The sequence below is a fragment of the Polypterus senegalus genome, chromosome 10, assembly GCF_016835505.1.
Source record: "Polypterus senegalus isolate Bchr_013 chromosome 10, ASM1683550v1, whole genome shotgun sequence".
In the NCBI taxonomy this organism is placed as follows: domain Eukaryota; kingdom Metazoa; phylum Chordata; class Cladistia; order Polypteriformes; family Polypteridae; genus Polypterus; species Polypterus senegalus.
Genome location: NC_053163.1, coordinates 143,267,960 through 143,294,131, shown reverse-complemented (window position 1 = coordinate 143,294,131; position 26,172 = coordinate 143,267,960). Strand labels below are relative to the sequence as shown.

At 41.4% G+C, this 26,172-nt stretch overlaps 1 protein-coding gene across 2 annotated transcripts in view; it reads right to left on the bottom strand.

Annotated features, from left to right (window-relative positions):
* Positions 1–5,287: 5,287 nt before the first annotated feature.
* The window catches only part of atp8b3 (ATPase phospholipid transporting 8B3), an 89,868-nt gene continuing 68,983 nt past the window's right edge, over positions 5,288–26,172 (bottom strand). For both annotated transcript variants that reach the window (XM_039766925.1, XM_039766927.1), the window contains 7 exons: positions 25,879–26,095; positions 17,762–17,985; positions 14,247–14,330; positions 13,438–13,662; positions 13,109–13,247; positions 12,897–13,027; positions 5,288–6,702 (listed from right to left, as the gene is read on the bottom strand). In XM_039766925.1, the coding sequence (XP_039622859.1) occupies positions 6,508–6,702; positions 12,897–13,027; positions 13,109–13,247; positions 13,438–13,662; positions 14,247–14,330; positions 17,762–17,985; positions 25,879–26,095 (1,215 nt within the window). In that variant the 3' untranslated portion in view covers positions 5,288–6,507. The remainder of the gene's footprint in view (positions 6,703–12,896; positions 13,028–13,108; positions 13,248–13,437; positions 13,663–14,246; positions 14,331–17,761; positions 17,986–25,878; positions 26,096–26,172) is intronic.

Here is a 26,172-nt window from a genome sequence, read left to right as displayed (position 1 = left end):
GGTTAAAAAGTAGAAAGATGCAAAGCTGTTTTCCTCATCTCTTCTACTATCAAGTACTAGCAATTAAAGAAAAGTTATAATGTGGGAGTTTCCGCGACAGTCACGCGGATGAATAAATAAAACTTCTTTGTCAGAACGCGGCTGGCGGCGAATAGCTCAGTGCTGGAGTCCAGAGAGGAGGGCTAGGAGAGGGTGACGTGGGGCGCACTTCTATGGGATAGATCGGAGTATTTGTGTTACAGTAACTTCTTTTCAATATCAGTAAAATAACTCTTACACAAATAATAACAATTCATAAAGATGACATAAAAATAGCGTCCACAAACAAAGTGATTAGATCCTGTATTATAATATGTTCTGTGGTCATACGTAATTTCCGTTTCAAATGCGAAAAGAATTTGATATATATAGATAGTAATATATTGCCTTTAATCTATCTATCTATCTATCTATCTATCTATCTATCTATCTATCTATCTATCTATCTATCTATCTATCTATCTATTATATAGTGCCATTCATATCTATCTATCTATCTATCTATCTATCTATCTATCTATCTATCTATCTATCTATCTATCTATCTATTATATAGTGCCATTCATATCTATCTATCTATCTATCTATCTATCCATCCAGTCAATGCATTTCTTTTGACTTCATCCTTTGTTGCACTTGGAGGCCCCATACTTGATGTGCCATTGGTTATTTTCTGCCTGTCAACATTGGACAGACCACAGCATGTTTATAAAATGTCTCTTATACACATATATAATGTATAAATGTATAGTGTATTTTCATATACATAAACATCCATCCATCCATTTTCTAACCCACTGAATCCTAACACAGGGTCACGGGGGTCTGCTGGAGCCAATCCCAGCCAACACAGGGCAGGAACCAATCCCGGGCAGGGTGCCAACCCACCGCAAGACACACACAAACACACCCACACACCAAGCACACACTAGGGCCAATTTAGAATCACCAATCCACCTAACCTGCATGTCTTTGGATTGTGGGAGGAAACCGAGCACCCGGAGGAAACCCACGCAGACACGGGGAGAACATGCAAATTCCACGCAGGGAGGATAAACAGTATATATATATATATATATAGTATATGTACTACTGTAAATCTCTTTACATAATGCCTTTCATATCTATCTATCTATCTATCTATCTATCTATCTATCTATCTATCTATCTATCTATCTATCTATCTATCTATCTATCTATCTATCTATTTATCCAGTCAATACATTTCGTTTGACTTCATCCTCTATCACACTTTGAGACCCCATAATTGATGTGCCTTTGGGTATTTTCTGCCTGTCAACATTGGACACCTTGATCCAAATGTAGCTTGATGAAAATCTGACTTTTGTCCACCAGCTCAGAGATCACTCCTTCTGATTCAAATCCACTTCAAGGTTCTCCCTGCAGACTCTGTGATGGTTCTGAATGCCTTCATCTTGTGTTTGGCTGTGATATTTAGGAAACTGAAATCCTTGCAGAGTGACTGCTCCTAAAACCTTTTAGCAGTACATCTCTGTGGGTTTCATACTCTCCTTTGGAATGCATATAACAAACTCACCTGCCTGACCTTTTTCTTGCCTCTTATATTTGCTTCTTTTAATGGACAGTTCATTTTGAAATATACATAAGTAATGGCATAGACACCAGCATCATGTCTGATGTAAGGTGTTGCTTTGCAACATCAAATAGAAACTTGAACCACCTCATTCTCTGTTCCAAGAAGTACAGATGACCCTTTAAATGCATGTTGAGTCTTCTCCCCTACCAGGAGATTCCTCAGGCTCTTTGACATTAATGACCTACTGCTGAAGTACTGGCTGATTCCAAGTCATGCACTCTGTACATGGAGACTAGATAGATCCACTAAGGGAGCAAGGTTTGTGAGAGGGTACCTTGCCATTAAATCTTTAACAAACATATTGTCAGCTGAGCTTACTTTCGCATTGCTGGCTCCTGGGTGGTCATCTGGATGGATGCCATGTATCCTTCAGGGCGTTTTCAAATAAGCTCAGACAGATTTTCCATGGATGGTTGAAACAGAAAAAGTATATGCTCATCCAGGTAATGTGCTTTTCAATTCCCTAAACTTTCCATTTAGACCCTGGCAGAAATGCAGTTATTACTTTAAAATGTCACACGCATGGATGTAGTGTGCTTCTTTTGGGCACTGGTTTGAAGGGTGACCAGGTGAAGGATTTGGGGGCCACACAGTCTCTTCACAGCTTTCTTCAGAAATGACAACTCCAACCAGAAGAAGAGCTGAAGCCACAACTCTTGTGTGCTGATTTAAAAAACCCATCCCATAAATTCATTGTCGTTTGATCGAACAACACAGAGGAAGGCACCTCAGTGTTCACCTACTCTATTTCTCTTTTCTACATTATTTAAGCTTGAATCATTGGCTACTAAATACAGTTAACAAGAGTACCCTGACCGCCATATGTACAGCTGGCATAATCATCAGTATTTCTGGGAAGTGTCAAGCCCAGAGAAACTTCAGTGTTGTGAAATACGAGGGACGTTCAAAATGTTTCCGCACTTTTATATTTGTGTTGGAATCAGTGAAGGCGGGAGGAGATGTAATTGGGTATTAAAAAGTTGGTACAACACTGGGAAAATTGCATTGTAAAGGAAGGTGTCTATGTAGAAAAGTGATGTCATTTGTTTTTGAAATTTGCAGGTTTGGGGGTGACAGAACGAAATGCAGAGGACAGGAAGATATGGAAGATGATCTGCTGTGGCAACCTCTAATGGGAGCAGAAGAAGAAGAAGAACAAGCTAGTAGTGTGGGTAGCCTTGTATGGATCTGAAAGCTAGACATTTCACTAAGCAATTAAGAGAAGACTGGATGTTTTTGACCAAAGATGCTTGGAAAGGATTATGATAATAACGATGAGTATCAAGGAGAAAAAAAGACAGATAAGACGTAACTGAGTAAAATAGGAGTATCGAGAATGATAAAATGGGCAGGACATGTATGGTGCATGGATGACTCAAAGACAGTAAGAAGAGCAGAAAGATGGGTTCTGGTAGGAAGGAGAAGAGCAGGAAGGCCAAGAAGGAGGTGGAAAGCTATGATGACAGATGAAGCAAGAGATTGAGGTGCAAGAGGAAGAAACCTGTAGGAAGTGGCACTGGATAGAGAAAAGTGGAGGAAGCTTTATAACAGGTGGGGAATGCAGCATTGAAGACAATGGAAGCTTGTCAAAGTTTTTGATCCAGGGCAGGCTAAAGAGACGCACATTTCTCACAAGGTATGCTTTATTGGTGAAATGCATCTCAAAAGGTGTGGTGGTTCACTGTGAGGCCGTTCCTCTGGCCATGTCTGACTCTGCTCCTGTGCTGAGTGATGATGTGGAGCCAAACTCAAACTCGGACATTAAAGCATCTGAGAACATAGAGCCCTTAGTCATAGAAAACCACCCACACTATTAATAAGGGAATTATGGGTTCATAAAGTCTCGGTAAAAGGACAACTGATTATAGAAGGTATGGCTTCAATTCATACTTCCTGGTGAGTCATCTAACTGGGTGTAGTAGATTACCAGGGTTCAAAATAACAGTGCCTATTAGTTATATATCTGTATCATGTGGAAATAAGCAAGCTGGTGCACATGTATACTATTAGAGGGTATTTTCAGGACTGACAAAACTTTAGAGTATTTAAAATTATGGTTCAACTGTCTGGTAAATGATAAGGGGCTTTGAAATATTGTTTCACCTTTCCTGAGTGCCTTCATTAGACATCATGGCATCAAAAAGCTTCCCCTGTCTGGCACTCCTTTTCACCATACTGCTATGAATACTTTGGGACCACTGGAGCTGTCTGCCTGAAGACACAACAATATACAGTAATGCTGTTGATCATGCAGTAATACCCTCTTTTTCATTTGTCTTTTGAAGAACCCACCCACATTTGATATTTTGTATTCTTTGGATTCTTCTCCATCGTTGTAATAACTTCTAGGATATCTCTCATATTACACTTTTATGAAAAGGCAATGTTATTCACATGAATGTGTCTTTCAGTCGTAAAGGTACAAAAGCAAAGTCCATTACATGTGAATAGGGTGCGTGACTGCTGGAGATCTAAGTAACACACAGAAGATTACTCTGGGAATCGGTGATGAGGATTGAGAATGAAAACTTCTGGTTTACAGGCCAACACTGTAACCATCTGGGGCTATGCTGCCTGATAATATAGTCTCGGGAGATCTTTACCAGCAGGAGAGAGCAGTTAGATTTAAATTACTGATAATCGCGTGTGCTGGACTTGTTGTAATATGCCTCTGTGCCAAGTTACCCACAGGTCAGAGCCACCTGCCCTCATTTGGAGAACTCCTAAAATTGCAAGTACTTCTTGAAAGAATATAAATGTCATCTTGCTTCTGGTAAAACCCGTTTCATCTCAGTCCACAGGGGAGCAATCCTGAAATGGAATGTATTGTACTCTAGCACAAATCCCAAACAGCTTAATCTATTATTGTTATGCCACCTGGCTTTGAATTTAGTATTAACACATTTAGCGTCACAAGCTGCAACATTTGAATAATTTGGCTTAAACTTTATTGCTGGTGTTTTTTTTTTTTTTGTATAAAATATTTTCCATTATTCCTAAAAAACATTACAACAGTAAGAGCAGCAATGACAGTTAAAGCAACAGGGAGAATGACAGAACATCAAAACTGAATTAATATTCAAATGAGATTTTGACTGGTCAAATAAAAATATGTTTTTAACCTTTAATAGTCTACTTGAAAGTATACAAAATATTTATTATTTGTGGAAACGCAAAAGACACTAAAACAACATTGTGCTTTTACTGAATGCACAAACCTTAGTATTTTTTCGAAAGGCAGGAAAATGATTTCTCTAATATCTTTTCCTATATATGTACATCGGCTTAATGTGAAGAAATATTCACAAAGCAATCAAATAAAAATAGACTGCTTATACCAGTTGTGTCAATAATATTTTCTAACAGATGATATTTCATAAATGAGACTAGAGCATTTTGACTATCTGGTTCATTTCTATTGTGATCATTCCACAATAACATTGCACATTTTTTAAGCACTCTAGTCCAATAGAATGATCTCGTGGGTCATTTATAGTATACCTAATATTCTAATATTGGCCCTCCAACCTGCGGGAAAAATCCTGGGGGTTGGTGGCAGAATTGGCACTCCAGCCACCAATAAAAACCTCACACTGGTTCCATTCCACCTGAACTGGTGTGGTGCTGAGGTGTCACCTGTTGCATGGCTGCACTTGGGTCCTAATCTGGCATCCTGAGTTGGTTTGTCATGTGCTGTATCAGCGCGTCCTCCTAACTTCTCCCTCTCCCTCTTATATGATGTGTGTAAACAGTTGTGCAATGTAGCTGTACTTGTAAAGTGCCTTGGGATGTTGTTCACTGTTAAGGGTTCTATTTAAAATAAAGGCTGGTTGGTTAGAAACGTTCCTTAAGTCACCTCTGATATCTTTAAGTATTTTGACTATTTAGCTAAATGGATTACACAGGGTTTGTTTGCTGACGCCTACTACTAATTTTAATTAATTTGGCAAAGCTTAACCTCTCAAGTCAACCGAAATTATATCCCATTCTCATCTGAGCAAATACCCTTTTGACTTCAATTACACACTCGTCACTTTTACTCTTTAGTTATTATTTTAGTTGCTGGGGTGCCACTTTATCTTTTTTCTTGAGTCTCATTTTGGTTTCATGAATGCATTTTAGAGTTTGGGCAAGGCATCAATCGATGTGTCGTTTACAATATTTACTGTGCTGTAATTTGAAATTGGTTCTACCGTGAGAACACTGTGTCATAAAAAAACACCTAAATACTTTAGAATATGTAGGTATAATGTATAAATGTATGTGCTTCTCAAATTATTTTTATAAAATAACCTCAACTTGTTTGTTATCTTCCTCTCGTGATTTGCACCTGCTAACTCTGCACTGTAAGTGTTATACCAGTTGTGAAGACTATGAGACATTTAATGAATTATTCGGCTTCCTTTTCTGTATCCGTTATGTTTTGGCATTGCCTACAAATCATCTAAGTGTACTCAATGGAGTGTACATCTGAATCACCTGAGCCCCATAGGGGGTTGCTGTCTGTTGTTAATGAATGTTTTACTGCTTAGCTTTAAACAATCCTACAGTATGAAACTTCTATATAGGATTTTTTTAAATTCCTAAACTAGACATTTAACATGACTTGTATAAAGTCCTTCTAATATATTTTATTCATATCATCTCCTGTCATTTTTCCCAAATTATTACATTTTCAGGCAAATTGTGTTGGTTCTGTTTTTGTGCAAAAACATATAAATGTAAAAAAGATTATTAGAAAACAAAGCAAAGTGCTAAGATGATACTTCTCTCCTCTGGAGGTCTTTTGCTGTTCCTTGAGATCCAACGAAAGATGCTCAGCTTTTGTCCTGGAATTTCAGTGCTGCTGATCAGCCGAGAGAAGGGATTGTCTTTACTCCTTCGCAGGCCCTTGTCTCTCTGCTGTTCATGGTAGTCACAAGGTCACCAAAACCATGATGCTGTGAGAAAGCATAAGAGGAACGGCGACGAGGAGGAACACCATGGATGAACTGGCGGAACTCCACTTCATTCAGGTAAGATACCTGTATATCTGAGGTATGCACCTTGAAAAGAAAGCAGGCATTCACATGAGCAGCAACACTTACACAATATATAAATCAAGACAGAAACTCAGTTCACAGATTGACAAAACTTGAAGCACACACATATCGGAAAAACCACCAGTAACGGCACACAGTGAATACACTTGACTTGAGCATTCCTAGTTTTCATCCTCTTTCTCTGTACATTGTGGTCTATGGCTGGTTTGTCATCCCTGCCAATACCCCCAGGCCATCAGATGGAGCTCTTCCTGCAGCATGGCGGTGCCCCAGATACCAGCAGGGAATCATGGACAATGGTGTTTTCCTCTACAGCCCTGCTGGATTTCATAGGGGCCAACAGAGGACACTGCAGGGAGGCCCAGAGAGTCACATGTGTCCTATAACCCGGAAGTACGTCATAGGCAAAGCGACAACGGAAGCGACTATACTTCCGGGATGAAGAAGATGATTTTTAGATGATGAAGTGATGAGGAGTCACATGGACTGAAGGATGAGAAACACTTCCAGGTCAGGGACTATAAAAGACTCTGAGAAGCACCAGAACATTGAGCTGAGCTGGGTGGAAGGGTGGCAACGCGTCTGGGAGAGGTGGAGTGTATTGATTTGTGATTATTGTATTTATTTATGAGTATTGTGGAGAGGAGGGTGCTTTGTGCACTTTGTATTAATAAAAAATCATTATTTTGGACTTTCATCTGGTGTCTGGCGTAAAGTCTGAGGGTTCAAGAGGACAATAGCGCCCTCTATCTGTCACAACGTTTACCATTCGCTTGCTCAGAGGTTGATACGCTTGCTGCTTCCGGAGCAGCTCTTCTTGTCTCCACCCTTGCACCCCACTTCTTCTTTTCTTTCGTTGGCATCTTTTCGCATTAAAACTGATAAAGCCGGTGTTTGTGTTGCAATTACTTAGTACATTTTCTTTGATTTTTCACTTAAGTCTTCAATCTGCCTCAAAAATGATTTCAGATATGAAGAGGTATGGGAAGTGACGGCGAAGGTGGTAGAGATGAGAACGGTGCCCATACGCATGCACCACACTGCCACCCTGCTGGCCGCTGCCGAGAGTTGATTCTACAATAAAATAAAATAAAAATAAAAGAGGAATAACTTTGGAGGTCAATCTTCACCCCGAAAGACGATAGTAGAGGTCACATAGTATATGTGTACCAAATTTGAGGTCAATATGCCAAATGGTTTGCGAGCTACAGGTGATTTAAAATCCTGAATAGACAAACGGACAGCCATGGTAGCATACTATATATGTATCCTTACATGTACAAGGACACGTGCTCACTAAGACATTCATTAATCATAGTGTCAGAGGGGGACCTTTTTTTTTTTGTACACTGGGGGGTTTCATTAGGCACCCATTGTTGAGACTGGGGGTGAGAAGTTAAGAGGCTGTCTGCAGGATGCAGGTATTTGCTGTATTGCAAATGGCTGGTTGAGATTACAAACAATACCAAGTTGTGATAACAGAACTGCTTCTTCCTTGGAGGATGTCTGTATTTACCTGACTTGGAAATTAACATGTTTGACAATATTGGCTTCTACTCATGAGATCTGTACTCATTAATGGTTGGTAACAATACATTTTGTTAACTTGTGTTTGCATTAATTGTTAAACCCAGGAAATTTAGATGTGCCATTGTTTAATCCGTTAGTCTAGAACTGATAATGGCAGGGACTGAAGGAGATTTAAACTTCTGGGCAGGAGAAGCGAATACAAGCGGCTGAAATGAATTTCCTCCGCAGGGTGTCTGGGCTTTCCCTTAAAGATAGGGTGAGGAACTCAGTCATCCGGTAGGGGCTCAGAGTAGAGCATCGAGAGGTTTCAGATGAGGTGGCTCGGGCATCTGATCAGGATGCCTCCTGGACGCCTCCCTGGTGAGGTGTTCGGGCACGTCCAACCGGGAGGAGGCCCCGGGGAAGACCCAGGACACGCTGGAGGGACTATGTCTCCCGACTGGCCTGGGAACGCCTTGGGATTCTCCCGGAAGAGCTGGAAGAAGTGGCCGGGGAGAGGGAAGTCTGGGCCTCTCTGCTTAAACTGCTACCCCCGCGACCCAACCTCGGATAAGCGGAAGAGGATGGATGGATGGATGGATGGGCAGGAGAAGGCAACAGAGGGATGATCCACTGAGAATGTATCCAAGACACTCGGGCAGGGCACAGGGGCTCGTAGGCAGACGAGGGTACCTGGCTGGCACGACATGAGGCACAAGGACGGCAACACTTACTTCCAGGGAGGAAGAGACAGCTCTACAAGGAGACGCCGGTTGTGGGTTCAGTGAGAGAGGGAAGCTGCATGAAAGGACCAAGCAAAGCTGACAGACGAGAAATGAGGCGTGCCTAGGTCACAGCAACACAAGGAGCTCAGAGTGGAAAAAAAAGGAACGACGAAGAGACGCTGACAGGGATTCAATGATTTGACACAACTTCTGTTGGGAAACGAGTGTCCGGTGAACAGAGTGCATCGGTGGACAGTTAAACGATTAAGTGTTGGGGTAACAGTGCACAAACTGGACTCTGCACCACTAAAGGTTGTATTCTCCAATTCTGTTTTTGACGGACTTTTAGAGTGTGGACTGTGTGTTTTCCTTTTAAAAAAAGGAAATTTGTTCTTGATATTGTTAGATTTTGTTTATGTTCATTTATCTTTTTAATGTACTTATTATTGTCTGGTGTAATAGAAGTTACTGTTGCTTTTCCTGAAATTACTGTTGTGTCTTTCATTGTGTGCTTACTCACCGCTCAATTTAAAGAATCCTGTGTGCTATTATTGGTAAATTTCAGGAGTTCCCAGTCTCTTAATAAAACTGGGTGGCATAGTCGGATATTTTAACAGTGTCTAGGTTAGATTACCTGCAAGTGTGACCAGACACCTGTCACAATAGCACAGACCAACACAGGGCCATAAATCAGGATATTCATAATTCATTGTCATCGGTCAGCAGTGCATTTTGACTGTCCATCAAGTGGTAGACTTTGTGCAGTTAAGAACAAGTTTCCACCATTTCTCCCAGTCTTGTGCGTCTCATTTGATTTTGCCTGAGCACATTCAGACTGTTTTGCTAATGGTGCTGGTGATGTATTGCCAATACAGTTTTATTGAGGGTCCTTGTTTTGGCACTTTCATATTCTCTTGATGGATTGTAGAGGGCATATTTTCTGATGAGTTCATTTGAGTCTCAGAGTAGCATGTTTTCTAACCACACGAGTTGTCTTTTAATGATGACATCTGAGACTGCTTCTTAGTTAAGTTGTTTGTAGATTGTGTCATTTGAGATGTGCCCAGTGTACCTTATTCCAAGCATTACTCTCCAGCAATTTGTTGTGAAGCTATCTAGCATTCTTTTAACTTTAAGTTTTCAGATTTCTAGAAAAATGCTTAGACATGAGACTTTGAATATTCAGATCCTTAGTTGTCTTGATACGTACTTACCTTACCAGATACTTTGGAGCTTCCATAAGGCTATCCAGGTTTGGGCGTTTTGAGTTTTGACATTGTTGAGAGTATTGGTAACCACTAATCCCAGGTAGTTGATGTGATTAACGATCTCGATTTGGTCTCCTGTGCTCAGGGCTGATTATCATTAGCTTTACCTTATTTATATTTATTTCTAGGCTGGCCTGTTCTGCTATTTGACAATTTTTCTCTAGATGTTGGCTGTCCTCTCACTCAGTCTCTCTCTAAACAGCTGTATTGTTGGCATAGTTCAGGTCATTAAGCCGTTGTTTGAGTTTTCGACTACTTATTCCTGTGCAAGTGACAAAGTTGAATTGGTTTGCATGACGTAGTCGGTTATAATGATAAACAGAAATGGAACCAGTATATCACCCTGCAGAACTCCTCTTCCACTGATGGACTCACTTCACAGCTGCAATTCTACGAGATCTTTATTTTTTGAGTCTTCATATAGGACTTTTTTTTGTTGGCACTAGTTTTTGTGGAATTCCATAGTGACATAGAATTGCAGACATGAGTTTGAAGTTCACTGAGTCAAACGTCTTTTGGAAGTCTACAAAAATGGCATAAAGAGGTACTGTATGTGTACTTTTATGGCTCATTAGAAGACATGTTGTAAGATGTGAATTTGTTGGATGCAACTTCGTCCTTTTCAAAAGCCTGCTTGATTTGGTCTAAGTAGTTTTTCACTGGATAGATATAACATTATGTTACATGCTTTTTTTGCAATTAATATAAGTAAGAGAGAGGTTAGGAGCACGCGCTGATACAGTGCATTGCCGCACCCACCACACGACAAACCAAGTCAGGATCCAGATTAGGACCTGAGTGCAGCCATGCAACGTGTGATACCTCAGCTCCACACCAGTTCAGATGTAGTAGAACAGTGTGAGGTTTTTTTATGGTGGCTGGAGTGCCAATTCTGCCACCAACCCCCAAGTTTTTCCCTACATGCAGGGACGGATGCAGAATAACGTCATACCCAGGACGGAGCAATCGCAGGTTAAGGGCCTTGCTCAAGGGCCCAAAAGAGCAGAGACTCTTTTGGCATTTTACGGCATTCAAACCTGCAACCTTCCGATTGTCAGTGCAGATCCCTAGCCTCAGAGCCACCCCTCTGCCATGTAAGATGTGAATTTGTTGGATGTAACTTTGTCCTTTTCAAAAGCCTGCTTGATTTGGTCTAAGTAGTTTTTTACTGGATAGTGTGGCGGACGGCTGGGGGTGGTACCAAACCGGGACGCCCAGGAGGACCGGAGGAGGTCTTGCGCCTCCTCCAGACCACGAGGAGGTGACCGCCTTGGTTGCACTGGGGACCACGGGTGCAGAGCTTGAAAGCTCAACCCTGTAGGGGCCCATGGTCACGGCCAGGGGGCGCCCCGGTGCCTGAAGAGCCCTGGACCTCAGCACTTCCGCCACACCAGGAAGTGCTGGGGGGAAGAAGACTGGGGGGCTTCTGGGTGTGCAGCCGACAATTCTGCCACACAAGGGAGTGTCTGCGGAGGAGTGTCGGGGAGCAGCTGGAGCCCATCCGGGCTGTTATAAAAGGAGCCGCCTCCCTTCATTTGGAGTCAAGAGCCGGGTGGAAGTAGACGAGAGTCTGGTGAGAGAGGAGTGGAGGCGGACAGAAGGCAGGCACTGGACTGTAAAGCCTGGACTTTGGGGAATCGGTGCTGAAGGCACTGAGTTTTAGGAGAAACTTGACTATACTTGTAAATATTGTATAGAAAAAATATGTGTGTGCTGGGTGACAAACCGTTGTCCGTCTGTCTGTGTCCAAGCCACGTTACACAATAGATATAACATTATGTTACATGCTTCTTCTGCAATTAATATAAGTGAGATGCTGTGAAAGTTCATCATTACTTACAGCTTTCCTTTCTTGGGTGCAGGGCATCATAGTTCCAGTGCCCAAGAAAATAACCTGCAACTAAAGACAAACTTTCACAGCATCTTTTGCTTGTGTTGAAGCAGTGGACAATGAAGATCACTTACCCAAGCATCCAACACATCATTGATGAAATTTGGGTACCTCCACATGTACAGGGGCATACACATCTCTTTAAACCAAGGCTACTTAACTCTGTTTCCTACGCTGTTTCAAACAGAGAAGTATTTGAGGCCAATGCTCCAGCACCAACATCTGAAAAATTAGATGTGCTGGAACTCCAGCAATTTCAATGGCACGTTTATGGTGAGATTTTCCACTCTGTAACAGCAGAAATTCTCATTTGGGTGACATTATGGGTGAGAGATTGTGCTGGAGGTGAGGTTTAACAGAAATAAAAATGGTTGAATTTGCATATTTGTTTCTTTACTCTCATTCTTCTACATCCCCAAGCACTTGAAGATTAAAAGAACTGGTAAATCTAAACTGACCCTCTTTGAGTGACAATGTGATTGTTTGAATAAGTGAACCTTGCAATGGGCAAGCATCCCCTCCAATGTTGTTACCTAGTGCTTCTGGAATAGGCTATACCCCCGTTACACTGATTTGGATTAAGGGGTTTGGGAATGTCATGTTATGTGCACGAATATGCATGCATGCACGCACACAATGAATAAAACAGATCAGCATAAACACATTTTCTATAGCGGTATATGTCCAGATACTAAAACACAAACCTGCACGCGCTTGTGCACACACACACACACACGCACACACATATGCAAGCCATACGCATTCTTACACTCTTCTCATTCACCCAGATTTACTCTGCCTTACCCGATGCAAATCAGGGCTTCTCAGTGCTTTTTTCAAGGCTCTCACAGTAAGTGCAGGTAAAATGCTGACGACCACAGTGAGCAGAATGGTTAGCCAGACGTACGGATGTGAAAATGCATTGTAAGCAGCCCCTAGTGAAAATCAGAGCATCCAGATTAGAAAGGGACCATCTCAGCAATGGTACAATCATGTGGTAAGAAGGTGATGCCCACCTGGGAAGGAGAAGTCTTGTGGAGCCACCCTGTACAAATGAGCACTTTGCACTATGAAAGTCATAATGAAATACAGAATAAGGCAAAGGACGACGGCCAGGACATTGAAACGAGTCCAATATGTGATCCTCTGAATGATCTGTGAGGAAACAGAGATGCAGCAGTTTACAATAAATGCATCTTAGCTCCTTCACTTGATTCTGTCCAGGGATGAGGTGGTCACATGCTTCACCTGAATCTCACCCTCGGACACCCTAAGAAGTCATTTAGTAATCCAAACATTTTTGCCTCTCCACATCCCCCTTCATCCCACGCCCAATCCCCAGCACCTCTGCAGTGACTGTAAACACGGCGGACGTTCCCACGGTGACAGAGAAGGTCTGAAAGTCATAGGCAGTGTTGTAGAAGGCACCATAAGGAATGAAGAAGAGTGCGAGGGAGGTGAACAAGGCTTGAAGCACAGTTACTGCAAACACTCGGAGGTTAAACAGCTGCTGTTTCTGTCCAATCCAGTAGAGCATTGGCTTCTTCAGGCTGGTGTGACAGCTCACATCCTGAATGGAGGTTGGAAAGTTAATTGTAGGGGCTACCTGAGCAGAGGATCTGTTATTGCCTGATAAATACTACAAAGTTCCTTATTCATGCACTCCCTTTCACCAAAGCACCACAAAGTTCTAGCACTGGCAACCTTTGTGTTCATGTTTCAATAAACCCCTATACTCTACATAGCATTCATTGGGTTCTCACTTCCAGTGTTTGTACTTAATGACCTCTGATATTTTTCTAGTACAACCAATAAGTGTGAAGCCTCCACCAAGACCAGCAAGGTTTCAGTATAGTGGCTCCATTAAGAATTCATCCATTTCAGAACACTGATGTTTTCTGCTTAATCCAAAACTAAAACAATGAACATCTCCACACCCAACAACATATGTTTACCGATTTGGGATCCGTGAGCCTCTCATACGTCCAGCTCCTCCAATAACTTTGACCAACTCCAGCAACACCTCAATATTTCTAAAGTACACCTCTCAAATCTCTCCCTAGCTTCAATGGCCCCATGTCATACTGCTGTGCTGTGGTTTTGACCCAATTCAACAAACCCATGTGTATGCCTAAATTATTTTCCAGCCCTTACCTGATCCAACAAGGCCATGCTTAGGACAGGTAGTGAAGTATACATCACAGTGTACAGTGTGATAAACCAGTTTTCATATGTTGGCTGAAACAAAAGAAAAAGTGATCAGCATCAGCACTTCACATTTGATGCAGGATGCAAACAAATACAGTTGTGCTTGAAAGTTTGTGAACCCTTTAGAATTTTCTCTATTTCTGCATAATATGACCTAAAACATCATCAGATTTTCACTCAAGTCCTAAAAGTAGAAAAAGAGAAACCAGTTAAACAAATGAGACAAAAATATTATACTTGGTCATTTATTTATTAAGAAAAATGATCAAATATTACATATTCGCAAGTGGTAAAAGTATGTGAACCTTTGCTTTCAGTATCTGGTGTGACCCCCCTTTGCAGCAATAACTGCAACTAAAAATTTCCGGTAACTTTTGCTCATTCCTGCACACCGAGCCCATTTCTCCGTACAGAAAAGCTTCAACTCTGGGATGTTGGTGGGTTTCCTCACATTAACTGCTCACTTCAGGTCCTTCAACAACATTTTGATTGGATTAAGGTCAGGACTTTGACTTGGCCATTCCAAAACATGAACTTTATTCTTCTTTAACCATTCTTTGGTAGAATGACTTGTGAGCTTAGGGTCGTCGTCTTGCTGCATGACCCACCTTCTCTTGAGGTTCAGGTCATGGACAGATGTCCTGACATTTTCCTTTAGTATTCGCTGATATAATTCAGAATTCATTGTTCCATCAATGAAGGGAAGCCGTCCTGGCCCATATGCAGCAAAACAGGCCCAAACCATGATACTACCACCACCATGTTTCACAGATGGGATAAGGTTCTTATGCTGGAATGCAGTGCTTTCCTTTCTCCAAACATAACGGTTTTCATTTAAACCAAAAAGTTCTATTTTGGTCTCATCTGTCCACAAAACATTCTTCCAATGTTTGTCCATGTGATCTTTAGCAAACTGCAGACGAGCAGCAATGTTTTTTTTGGAGAGCAGTGGCTTTCTCCTTGAAACCCTGCCATGCACACCATTGCTGTTCAGTGTTCTCCTGATGGTGGACTCATGAACATGAACATTAGTCAATGTGAGAGAGGCCTTCAGCTGCTTAGAAGTTACCCTGGGGTCCTTCGTGACCTTGCCGACTATTACACGCCTTGCTCTTTGAGTGATCTTTGTTGGTCGACCACTCCTGGGGAGGGTAACAATGGTCTTGAATTTCCTCCATTTGTGCACAATCTGTTTGACTGTGGATTGGTGGAGTCCAAACTCTTTAGAGATGGTTTAGTAACCTTTTCCAGCCTGATGAGCACCAACAACTCTTTTTCTGAGGTCCTCAGAAATCTCCTTTGTTTGTGCCATGATACCCTTCCACAAACATGTTGTGATGAGCAGACTTTGATAGATCCTGTTCTTTAAATAACACAGGGTGCCCACTCACAGCTGACTGTCATCCCATTGACTGAAAACACCGGACTCGAATTTCACCTTCAAACTAACTGCTAATCCTAGAGGTTCACATACTTTTGCCACTCACAAATACAGTGGTGTGAAAAACTATTTGCCCCCTTCCTGATTTCTTATTCTTTTGCATGTTTGTCACACAAAATGTTTCTGATCATCAAACACATTTAACCATTAGTCAAATATAACACAAGTAAACACAAAATGCAGTTTTTAAATGATGGTTTTTATTATTTAGGGAGTAAAAATCCAAACCTACATGGCCCTGTGTGAAAAAGTAATTGCCCCCTGAACCTAATAACTGGTTGGGTCACCCTTAGCAGCAATAACTGCAATCAAGCGTTTGCGATAACTTGCAATGAGTCTTTTACAGCGCTCTGGAGGAATTTTGGCCCACTCATCTTTGCAGAATTGTTGTAATTCAGCTTTATTTGAGGGTTTTCTAGCATGAACCGCCTTTTTAAGGTCATGCCATAGCATCTCAATTGGATTCAGGTCAGGACTTTGACTAGGCCACTCCAAAGTCTTCATTTTGTTTTACTTCAGCCATTCAGAGGTGGATTTGCTGGTGTGTTTTGGGTCATTGTCCTGTTGCAGCACCCAAGATCGCTTCAGCTTGAGTTGACGAACAGATGGCGGACATTCTCCTTCAGGATTTTTGGTAGACAGTAGAATTCATGGTTCCATCTATCACAGCAAGCCTTCCAGGTCCTGAAGCAGCAAAACAACCCCAGACCATCACACTACCACCACCATATTTTACTGTTGATATGATGTTCTTTTTCTGAAATGCTGTGTTCCTTTTACGCCAGATGTAACGGGACATTTGCCTTCCAAAAGTTCAACTTTTGTCTCATCAGTCCACAAGGTATTTTCCCAAAAGTCTTGGCAATCATTGAGATGTTTCTTAGCAAAATTGAGACGAGCCCTAATGTTCTTTTGCTTAACAGTGGTTTGCGTCTTGGAAATCTGCCATGCAGGCCGTTTTTGCCCAGTCTCTTTCTTATGGTGGAGTCGTGAACACAGACCTTCATTGAGGCAAGTGAGGCCTGCAGTTCTTTAGACGTTGTCCTGGGGTCTTTTGTGACCTCTCGGATGAGTCGTCTCTGCGCTCTTGGGGTAATTTTGGTCGGCCGGCCACTCCTGGGAAGGTTCACCACTGTTCCATGTTTTTGCCATTTGTGGATAATGGCTCTCACTGTGGTTCACTGGAGTCCCAAAGCTTTAGAAATGGCTTTATAACCTTTACCAGACTGACAGATCTCAATTACTTCTGTTCTCATTTGTTCCTGAATTTCTTTGGATCTTGGCATGATGTCTAGCTTTTGAGGTGCTTTTGGTCTACTTCTCTGTGTCAGGCAGCTCCTATGTAAGTGATTTCTTGATTGAAACAGGTGTGGCAGTAATCAGGCCTGGGGTGGCTACGGAAATTGAACTCAGGTGTGATACACCACAGTTAGGTTATTTTTGAACAAGGGGGCAATTACTTTTTCACACAGGGCCATGAGTGTTTGGATTTTTTTTCTCCCTAAATAATAAAAACCATCATTTAAAAACTGCATTTTGTGTTTACTTGTGTTATATTTGACTAATGGTTAAGTGTGTTTGATAATCAGAAACATTTTGTGTGACAATAAGAATAAGAAATCAGGAAGGGGGCAAATAGTTTTTCACACCACTGTATGTAATATTCAATCATTTTCCTCAATAAATAAATGGCCAAGTATAATATTTTTGTCTCATTTGTTTAACTGGTTTCTCTTTATCTACTTTTAGGACTTGAGTGAAAATCTGATAATGTTTCAGGTCATATTTTTGCAGAAATATAGAAAATTCTAAAGGGTTCACAAACTTTCACAAGACATGCATTTTGATTTCTAGAGGTGCCTTACTTGGTCTAATACATAGTAAGTAACACCTGTAGTGAGAACAGGAAAGATTTCTATACATTGGCTGCCAAAATGTCTTGGTGAGACATTTTCAAACTTCCCAGAGTCTTGTAAGCTTTAGCTTTTTTAGATTAGAGGCCACAAACAGCGACATTCACCTGTGACGTGAAGCCATTGAAGAAGGAAAACCAAATGTGAACAAAACTGAAAGAGAAGGTCTTGAAGAGAAAGTAGTTGAGAAACTTGCAGACTCGCAGATAGGACCACCGGCCATGAACCAGCAGAAGGCGTTGTAGATATTGGAACTGTGCCAAGGAAAAATCACTGCACTGGACTGCCTGGAGACCCTCCTGCCCACTGATGCCAATTCCAATGTGTGCCCCTGTGAATGAAGAAATAGAGGGACAATGGTGTCAGGACAGTAAGTGTTATGGGGACAGTTGAGGATTGATGGATTTTTTTTAGATATACCATCATTAAAGACATCAGAAGTCAAAGAACATTTCCTATTTTAAACTGAGTCACATATTCCTTAAACAAAGAATTTCATTTTTATATTTTCTTTAATTATATCGAGGTGCCAATTCTGTCATATATGCCAGTGTTAATCTGCTGGGTAACTGGATGAAAGTACCTGTATCTGCAACCTTGGCATCTCTTCCTTGAACATGGCTCATCAATTGTCATGACTGGGATGTCCAGGGCAACAAAGAAGCATAAACAAGCAACAAGACTGATGCAAATGTGCTCAATGCATTTTATTTCCACACAATGAAAGGAGTGTCCAACAGAAAGTGCAGTGCAGACAAATAAATAATCCAAATACAGTAATCCCTCCTCGATCGCGGGGGTTGCGTTCCAGAATCCCCCGCGTTAGGTGAAAATCCGCGAAGTAGAAACCATATGTTTGTGTAGTTATTTTTATATATTTTAAGCCCTTATAAACTCTCCCACACTGTTAACATTATTAGAGCCCTCTAGACATGAAATAACACCCTTTAGTCAAAAGTTTAAACTGTGCTGCATAACAAGACAGAGATGACAGTTCTTTCTCACAATTAAAAGAATGCAAACATATCTTCCTCTTCAAAGAATGCGTGTCAGGAACAGAGAATGTCAGAGAGAGAGCAAGAGAGAAGCAAACAATCAAAAAATCAATATGGGCTTTTAAGTATGCCGAAGCACCGCAATAAAGCGGCATTTTTTAGAGGAGCGTCCGTATCCTCTAGGCAAACAGCCTCTGTTCAAACAGCCCCTCTGCTCACACCACTTCTGTCAGGCGCAGAGAGAGTGAGAGAGACAGAGAAAAGCAAACAATCAAGTACCGCGCGGGAAGCATATTGTATATCATTGAGGAGTTAATATGTAAAACATGCTCTGATTGGGTAGCTTCTAAGCCATCCGCCATTAGCGTCCCTTGTATGAAATCAACTGGGCAAACAAACTGAGGAAGCATGTACCATAAATTAAAAGACCCATTGTCCACAGAAAGCCGCAAACCAGGGAAAAATCTGTGATATATATTTAGATATGCTTACATTTAAAATCCGCGATAGAGTGAAGCCGCGAAAGTCGAAGCGCGATATAGAGAGTGATTACTGAAAATAATTCCATTAAATCTGGTGCCAATAAATATTCCATTAAAACTGTGGATAAAATCAGAGTCAGAATGACCTTTTAATTTGTTCCCCAGTGCATAGGTCTCTCCCTCTCTCTCTCTCGTTTCACCGTGCTCACTCATTAACCAGGTATACTTAGCAAGGCCGAGACCCTGGTGTCTGCTCACAACTTCCATCCTGGTCGCCTTCCTTTGCCATCCACCAGGACGTGCTGTGCCCAACTCCGTCTATCTGCGACTTAAGTCGTTTTTTGCAGGATCCCTAGAAGCACACTATCGCTCCTGCTCTCCGTCAGTCAGCAGGAGTGAACCGGTCTGCCCCTGTAATGCCTCTTAACATGTTCTTCTCTGACCACCCTGATTCTGTTTGCTCTCCTTTTTCATTCATCTCTCTTCCTCAATTTCATTTTCCTCCAATTTGTTCTCTTTCATACTCAGTTGGTGCAGGTGCATTGCTTAAAGACTCAAGGAGTTTCAATAAGAAACAGCTGAGCTTATTGCACCCACATGTTAAACAAGCAGAATGGAGCTGCTAGAATCCTAACTGGGAAAGGAAAATCCGAACACATTTCTCCAGTTTTGATGTCACTACACTGGTTGCCTGTGTCATTCAGGATTGACTTTAAAATACTACTTATGGTTTATAAAGCCTTAAATAATCTCACTCCATCTTATATATCAGAATGCCTGACACGTTATATTCCAAATCGTAACCTTAGATCTTCAAATGAGTGTCTCCTTATAATTCCAAAAGCTAAACTTAAAAGAAGTGGTGAGGCGGGTGGCCTTCTGCTGCTATGCACCTAAAATCTGGAATAGCCTGACAATAGGAATTCAACAATCAACTTGTTTCCCTATTGAACACCCTGCAGGCACACAACGTTCCAGCTTCGCACATCCACACCCACTGAACCCGAGGACATTGTTTTAATGCTAAAAACTCTGCATTGCCATGGACCTCAAGCTCGCTTCAGAAAATCCCAGAAAACCAGTTTTGAAACCAGAGAGTAACAGAGAACCTACAATTAAACATTTCTAAACAAAGGTTCCTTAACCTCAGCTGCCTTAGGCTATTCAAATCCTTTATTATGGTGTTTTTGCCCACCCTTTACACATCTCACTACTTTGTTCATTGCTTTAGAAACGTATGTTCTGAGTCACACTGAAAGTCACCATCCTGCACGTCTGAAAGACTTTAGACTGGACTCACTGGAGAGCGCTGCACAAACATATTCTTTTTAACAGATTTACTTTGAATCAAATACAATAAAAGCAATGGAAAAATAGAAAACACAACAAAAAAGTGAACATTGGATTGAATTAAACTAAATTCCCACGATGTACACAGTGTGACGGATGGCCGGGGTCCATGCCTGGCTGGGACGCCCCTTCGCCACGTCTGCCAGGGGGATAAGGATGGGAAGCCCAGTATCTCCCCATGGACGCTAGATGGCAGCCTCCCTGGGTTGCAGCGGTGCCTCGGACTCCCCCAGGGCTTCATGGGGGTTGGAGTCCTGTGCAACTCTGTAGGGTTCCACAGGCGCCGCCAAGGGGGTGCTGCTGGCCCCTTTTGGGCACTGGTTTCACCTTACCCAGATACCCAATAAAAGGGAGCCAGCGACCACCATTTAGCGGCCAGAGTTGGGTGGAAGGAGGACAAAGCTTGCGGAGGAGGAGTGGTGGTGGAAGAGAGAAGAAGCTAGTGCTTTTGTGTTGTTACTGTGCTTGGGACTGTGTTACGGCTGGAGAGATTACGGGGACGACGTGCCCTCCAGCTGAAGAAAAATAAACATTTGCTTTATTTTACACGTGCCTCCCATGTCCAATTTATGTCAGGTTGGGCGCTATATAGCATCCTTCTTACAACAGTATGTGTGTGATGGACTGGTACCTCATTAAAGGTTTATTCCTGCTCCATGTTAGGTGAGATAAGCTCTGGCCCCCAAAACCTGAATTAAAGTCAGTTCTTATTGTTTAACTGTTCCCATTAACACAGTACAGGGTGGTCCAGATCTAATTATGCTGATCCAGATCATCTGGATGACTTTGATTTATGTGGGGATGATTCCAGTTCAGCATGAAGACAATTCTTCATGTCATCAGTCCGGGATTTTTTGAGTGATTTTCTATGTAATAAAATGAATAAGTTATAGCGTAATAAAAATTGCATAATTAGATCTGGACCACCCTATAGAGATCAGAAAAGGGTGCCTCACTGGCCACACTGCCAGAGAAGGATAACATGAAGACAGGTAGAAGTGCTGTTGCTGCGTCTAACCACACACTCTTTTAAATCACATAAACAAATCCTGAAAAAATGTAAATTGATGGACATCTTACCAGCATGTGAAAGAATGTGATGGCAATATATTTATAAGGGAAAACTTTGCTGTCTTTGTGCTTAAGTATTCGATCCATCTGTGGTGGGCTGGTGCCCTGCCTGGGGTTTGTTTCCTGCCTTGTGCCCTGTGTTGGCTGGGATTGGCTCCAGCAGACCCCCGTGACCCTGTAGTTAGGATATAGCGAGTTGGATAATGGATGGATGGATATTCGATCCATATGAACAAATGTATTATTTTGAAGGAAATTCCATATATTAATATTATTTCAAAACTGTCATAATGTATCGTCAAATTCTTTATTATATTACAAAACACATTTCAAAATGGCATTAAGAAGTTTATGTGTAATACATCGAACATTCATTGCACTTGACTAAAATGAATATCATTATATACATACATACATACATACATACATACATACATACATGTTCTTATACCACTTATCCAGGGCAGGGTTTGGGGAAGCTGGAGCCTATCCCAGCCGGCATCAGGCACAAGGCAGGAACAATCCCTGCAGATTGCACCAGTCAATCACAGGGTGAACACACACATACACACTAGGGCGATTTTAATGACACCAATCCACCTAACTTGCATGTCTTTAGACGGTTTGGAGGAAACCCACATGGACATGGTGAGACCATGCAAACTGCACACAGCAAGCACCCAGGAGTCAATCTTGGTCTTATTGTTGCAAGGCAGAAGTGCCACAACTTCACCACCATAACATAAATATGAGCCTCAGACCTGCTCAGTCCAGTTCTGGGTCTTGGGCAATTGTAATTTATACCAGCTGTTTTGGGTGTAAGGCAAGAAACAATCTTAGGCAAGGTGTCAGCATATCAAGGTAACCAAGTCACCTGCCGCAATACTGTATAGTATATTAATCTAACATACGTCTTTGGGATACAAGAGGAAAACCAAAGTACATCAAGAAAATAAACACACAGACTCAGAGAAAACATGCTGTCTGCACACCGACAGGAACTAGGGAGCTAGATTTAAAACTCAAGATCTTATGCTAGTTTGGAGATATCCTGAATGCTCCTGCTTACAACAGAATTCTTTGTATTGACAGAATCAAAGACAATTGCATCAATGAATTGTTTGCAGCATACTAGCGTTAACATTTTGCTAAATTATTTTAAAATAGCCTCAAAATTAGAAGGATTTAAAATGAATTTTAAAACTCCTCATGGAATTAATCTAAACATTTGTTTTCAATTTTTTTTTCATTTCAAATCTCTGTCCCTTCCATTTCAACCCTTCGAGAAATGTTCAACCATGCTCTTTAGTCACACATGATATCTTTAGACACATGATATCCGATATGGTGTTCCACAAGGCTCTATCCTGGGTCCGCTGTTATTCTCAATCTACATGCTTCCGTTAGGTCAGATTATCTCAGGGCACAACGTGAGCTACCACAGCTATGCTGATGACACACAGCTGTACTTATCAATAGCACCTGATGACCCTGATTCTATTGATTCACTAACAGAATGTCTGACTAGTATCTCAGAATGGATGAATAGTAATTTTCTCAAGTTAAATAAAGAGAAAACTGAAATTTTAGTGATCAGCAATAATGGATACAATGAGGCTATTAGAAATAAACTGGATACATTAGGATTAAAAGTCAAGACGGAGGTAAAAAGCTTAGGGGTGATTGTTGACTGTAATCTGAATTTTAAATCACATATTAATCAGATCATTAGGACAGCATTTTTTCACTTAAGAAACATAAGTAAAGTTAGACCTCTTATATCACTGAAAGATGCTGAGAAATTAGTTCACGCGTTTGTTTTCAGTCGACTAGATTACTGTAACGCACTCCTCTCAGGACTACCCAAAAAAGATATAAATCGTTTGCAACTAGTGCAAAATGCAGCTGCTAGAATCCTAACTAGGAAAAGAAAATCAGAACACATCACACCAGTCTTAGCGTCACTACACTGGTTGCCTGTGTCATTCAGAATTGACTTTAAAATACTGCTTATGGTTTATAAAGCCTTAAATAATCTGCCCCATCTTATATATCGAAATGTCTGACACCTTATATTCCAAATCGTAACCTCAGATCCTCAAATGAGTGTCTCCTTAGAATTCCAAGAACAAAACTTAAAAGAAGTGGTGAGGCGGGCGGCCTTCTGCTGTTATGCACCTAAAATCTGGAATAGCCTGCCAATAGGAATTCACCAGGCTGATACAGTGGAGCACTTTAAAACACTGCTGAAAACACATTACTGTAACATGGCCTTTTTATAACTTCATTTTAATCTTAATTTAACTTAATCCTGATACTCTATATGTTCAATTTCCTCAAAATAACTATTCATGGTGGCTCTAAAATTGGTACCGACCCCTACTCTCTTTTCTGTTTCTTTTTCCGGTTTCTTTGTGGTGGTGGCCTGCTCCACCTCCACCTACTCAAAGCTTTATGATGCTCCAACAATGATGGATGGATTAAAAAGAAGAAGTCTACGTGACCATCATCATCATCAAGCCCTTCCGTGAGAATCCTAAATCCAAAGAGGACTGTTTCATTTATGTTAGGTAGAATGCCCAGAGGGGACTGGGCGGTATCATGGTCTGGAATCCCTACAGATTTTATTTTTTCTCCAGCCGTCTGGAGTTTTTTGTTTTTTCTGTCCCCCCTGGCCATTGAACCTTACTCTTGTTCGATGTTAATGTTGATTTATTTTGTTTTATAATTGTGTCTTTCATTTTTCTATTCTTTAATATGTAAAGCACTTTGAGCTACTGTTTGTATGAAAATGTGCTATATAAATAAATGTTGTTGTTGTTGTTGTTAGTCAGACGTATTACCTCCTCATATGTTCACTCTGAGCTCTTTCATTCATTGTGACTGAACCTCCCTTAGCTTTTTCACCACCTTAGAGAATCTAGATAGCCCTGGTGCTTTCTGTCTTGCTATATGGTTGCGAGACATGGATACTATCCAGTGACATGAGACGAAGACTGGACTCCTTCAGTACTATGTCTCTTCAGAGAATTCTTGGGCTCCACTGGTTTTACTTTGTGTCGAATGATGTTCATGGGGTCCCAAATGAGGCACATTACCTGCATTGTAAGGGGGCATCAGTTACAGTACTACTGCCATGTGGCACGATTCCCAGAGGGTGGTCCAGCTCACAAGACCCTCATTGTTGAGGACCCGAGTGGCTGGACCAGGCCAAGGGGACACCCACGTAACACCTGGCTGTGGCAGATAGAGGGACATTTCCAGAGTGTCAGATTGGACCGCAAATCTGCCTGAGTGGTTGCCAACCATGATCCCGACCTGTTTCGTTATGTGGTGGGTGCAGCAACACACTGTTACAGTGCATGCTCCCCAACCTAACCTGACCTTAGAGAATCTCATCAAGTGCTCCTTCACATCTTGAAACACCCACATACTGATGGTATTCACAAGATTAAATACCTCCATCCCAAGATTGTTCACTCCTTTAGACTTTCTTCAAATCTTCCATACTCATCTCATTTGCAGATTTATCAGGGCATTTATTCTAAGCTCATTGCTTTCTCAAAGACTGGCACAAAGTGGTTAGCACTGTTGACTTAAAGCACTAGAGTCCTGGGTCTGAACCTGAGTCTGGGTATCTTCTCTCAGGAGTTTTCACTCTTTCCTCTTGTCCACATGGGTTTTTTCAAGTGCTCCTGAAGATGTTATAGTAGCAGAGCTCAAGATGAATAATCCTACTACAGAGAAAAGACATTCTTACGATTCGAAGTAACTTGAGATGATGGAGTTCTAGTTTGACTGTATAAGTGGGGTGAATTGCACTGTCTGCTTGGAGTGAGGACACGATTGTTTTCCAGGTTGGGTTGGCTTATAATGGAAGCCTTACTTGTGCAAAGAAAACTAATTTAGGTTAATTCCGGGCTCTAAAGTGGCATTTTAGGGAGTGTGAATTGCCTTGTAATGGGCTGGTGTCCCATTCAGCAGTAGTGTCTACCTTATGTCTAATGTTTCCTGGAATACGTTCTGGTTCTCATTATCCATGTCTAGATCAAAAAGGTTACATAATGGGTGATTGATTGGATTACAATGCTGATCTCCAACACGATGTTTTGAAACCCTTTTTAAATGCCCATCGACAGCTCATAAACTAACTTTGAAGTTCCTATCCAGTGTTTGGTACCCATCTTGAAATCTCCTAAGTATTATTTTGCACCTCAGCACAAGAACAATTCTGTTTTTCACACTCTTTCAATTCACAGCATATATAGTATCCATTATCATTTTCAAATCAGCGCAAACCTTGTTAAATAGTGCTTATCATCTTACTCTTGATCATATTGACATCATTGGCTCCATCTCCAATGGCGAGGGTGATTGCTTTCTGATGCCTCTTCACTGCTTCCACCACATTGGCTTTCTGAAGAGGGGTTACTCTACAACAGATTACCGTTTCACATTTGCTAGCCAGTTCAACAAACTGCTGAAGGATCCCTGCTTGTTTTGTACAGGATGCTATCTGTGAATCTTGCTGAAAGATCTCATCCTGAAATTTCCAAAAGAAACAGACAACACAAATAAATTGAAAGAAATTGTCACTTGTATCCTCGGATTCTACTTTTA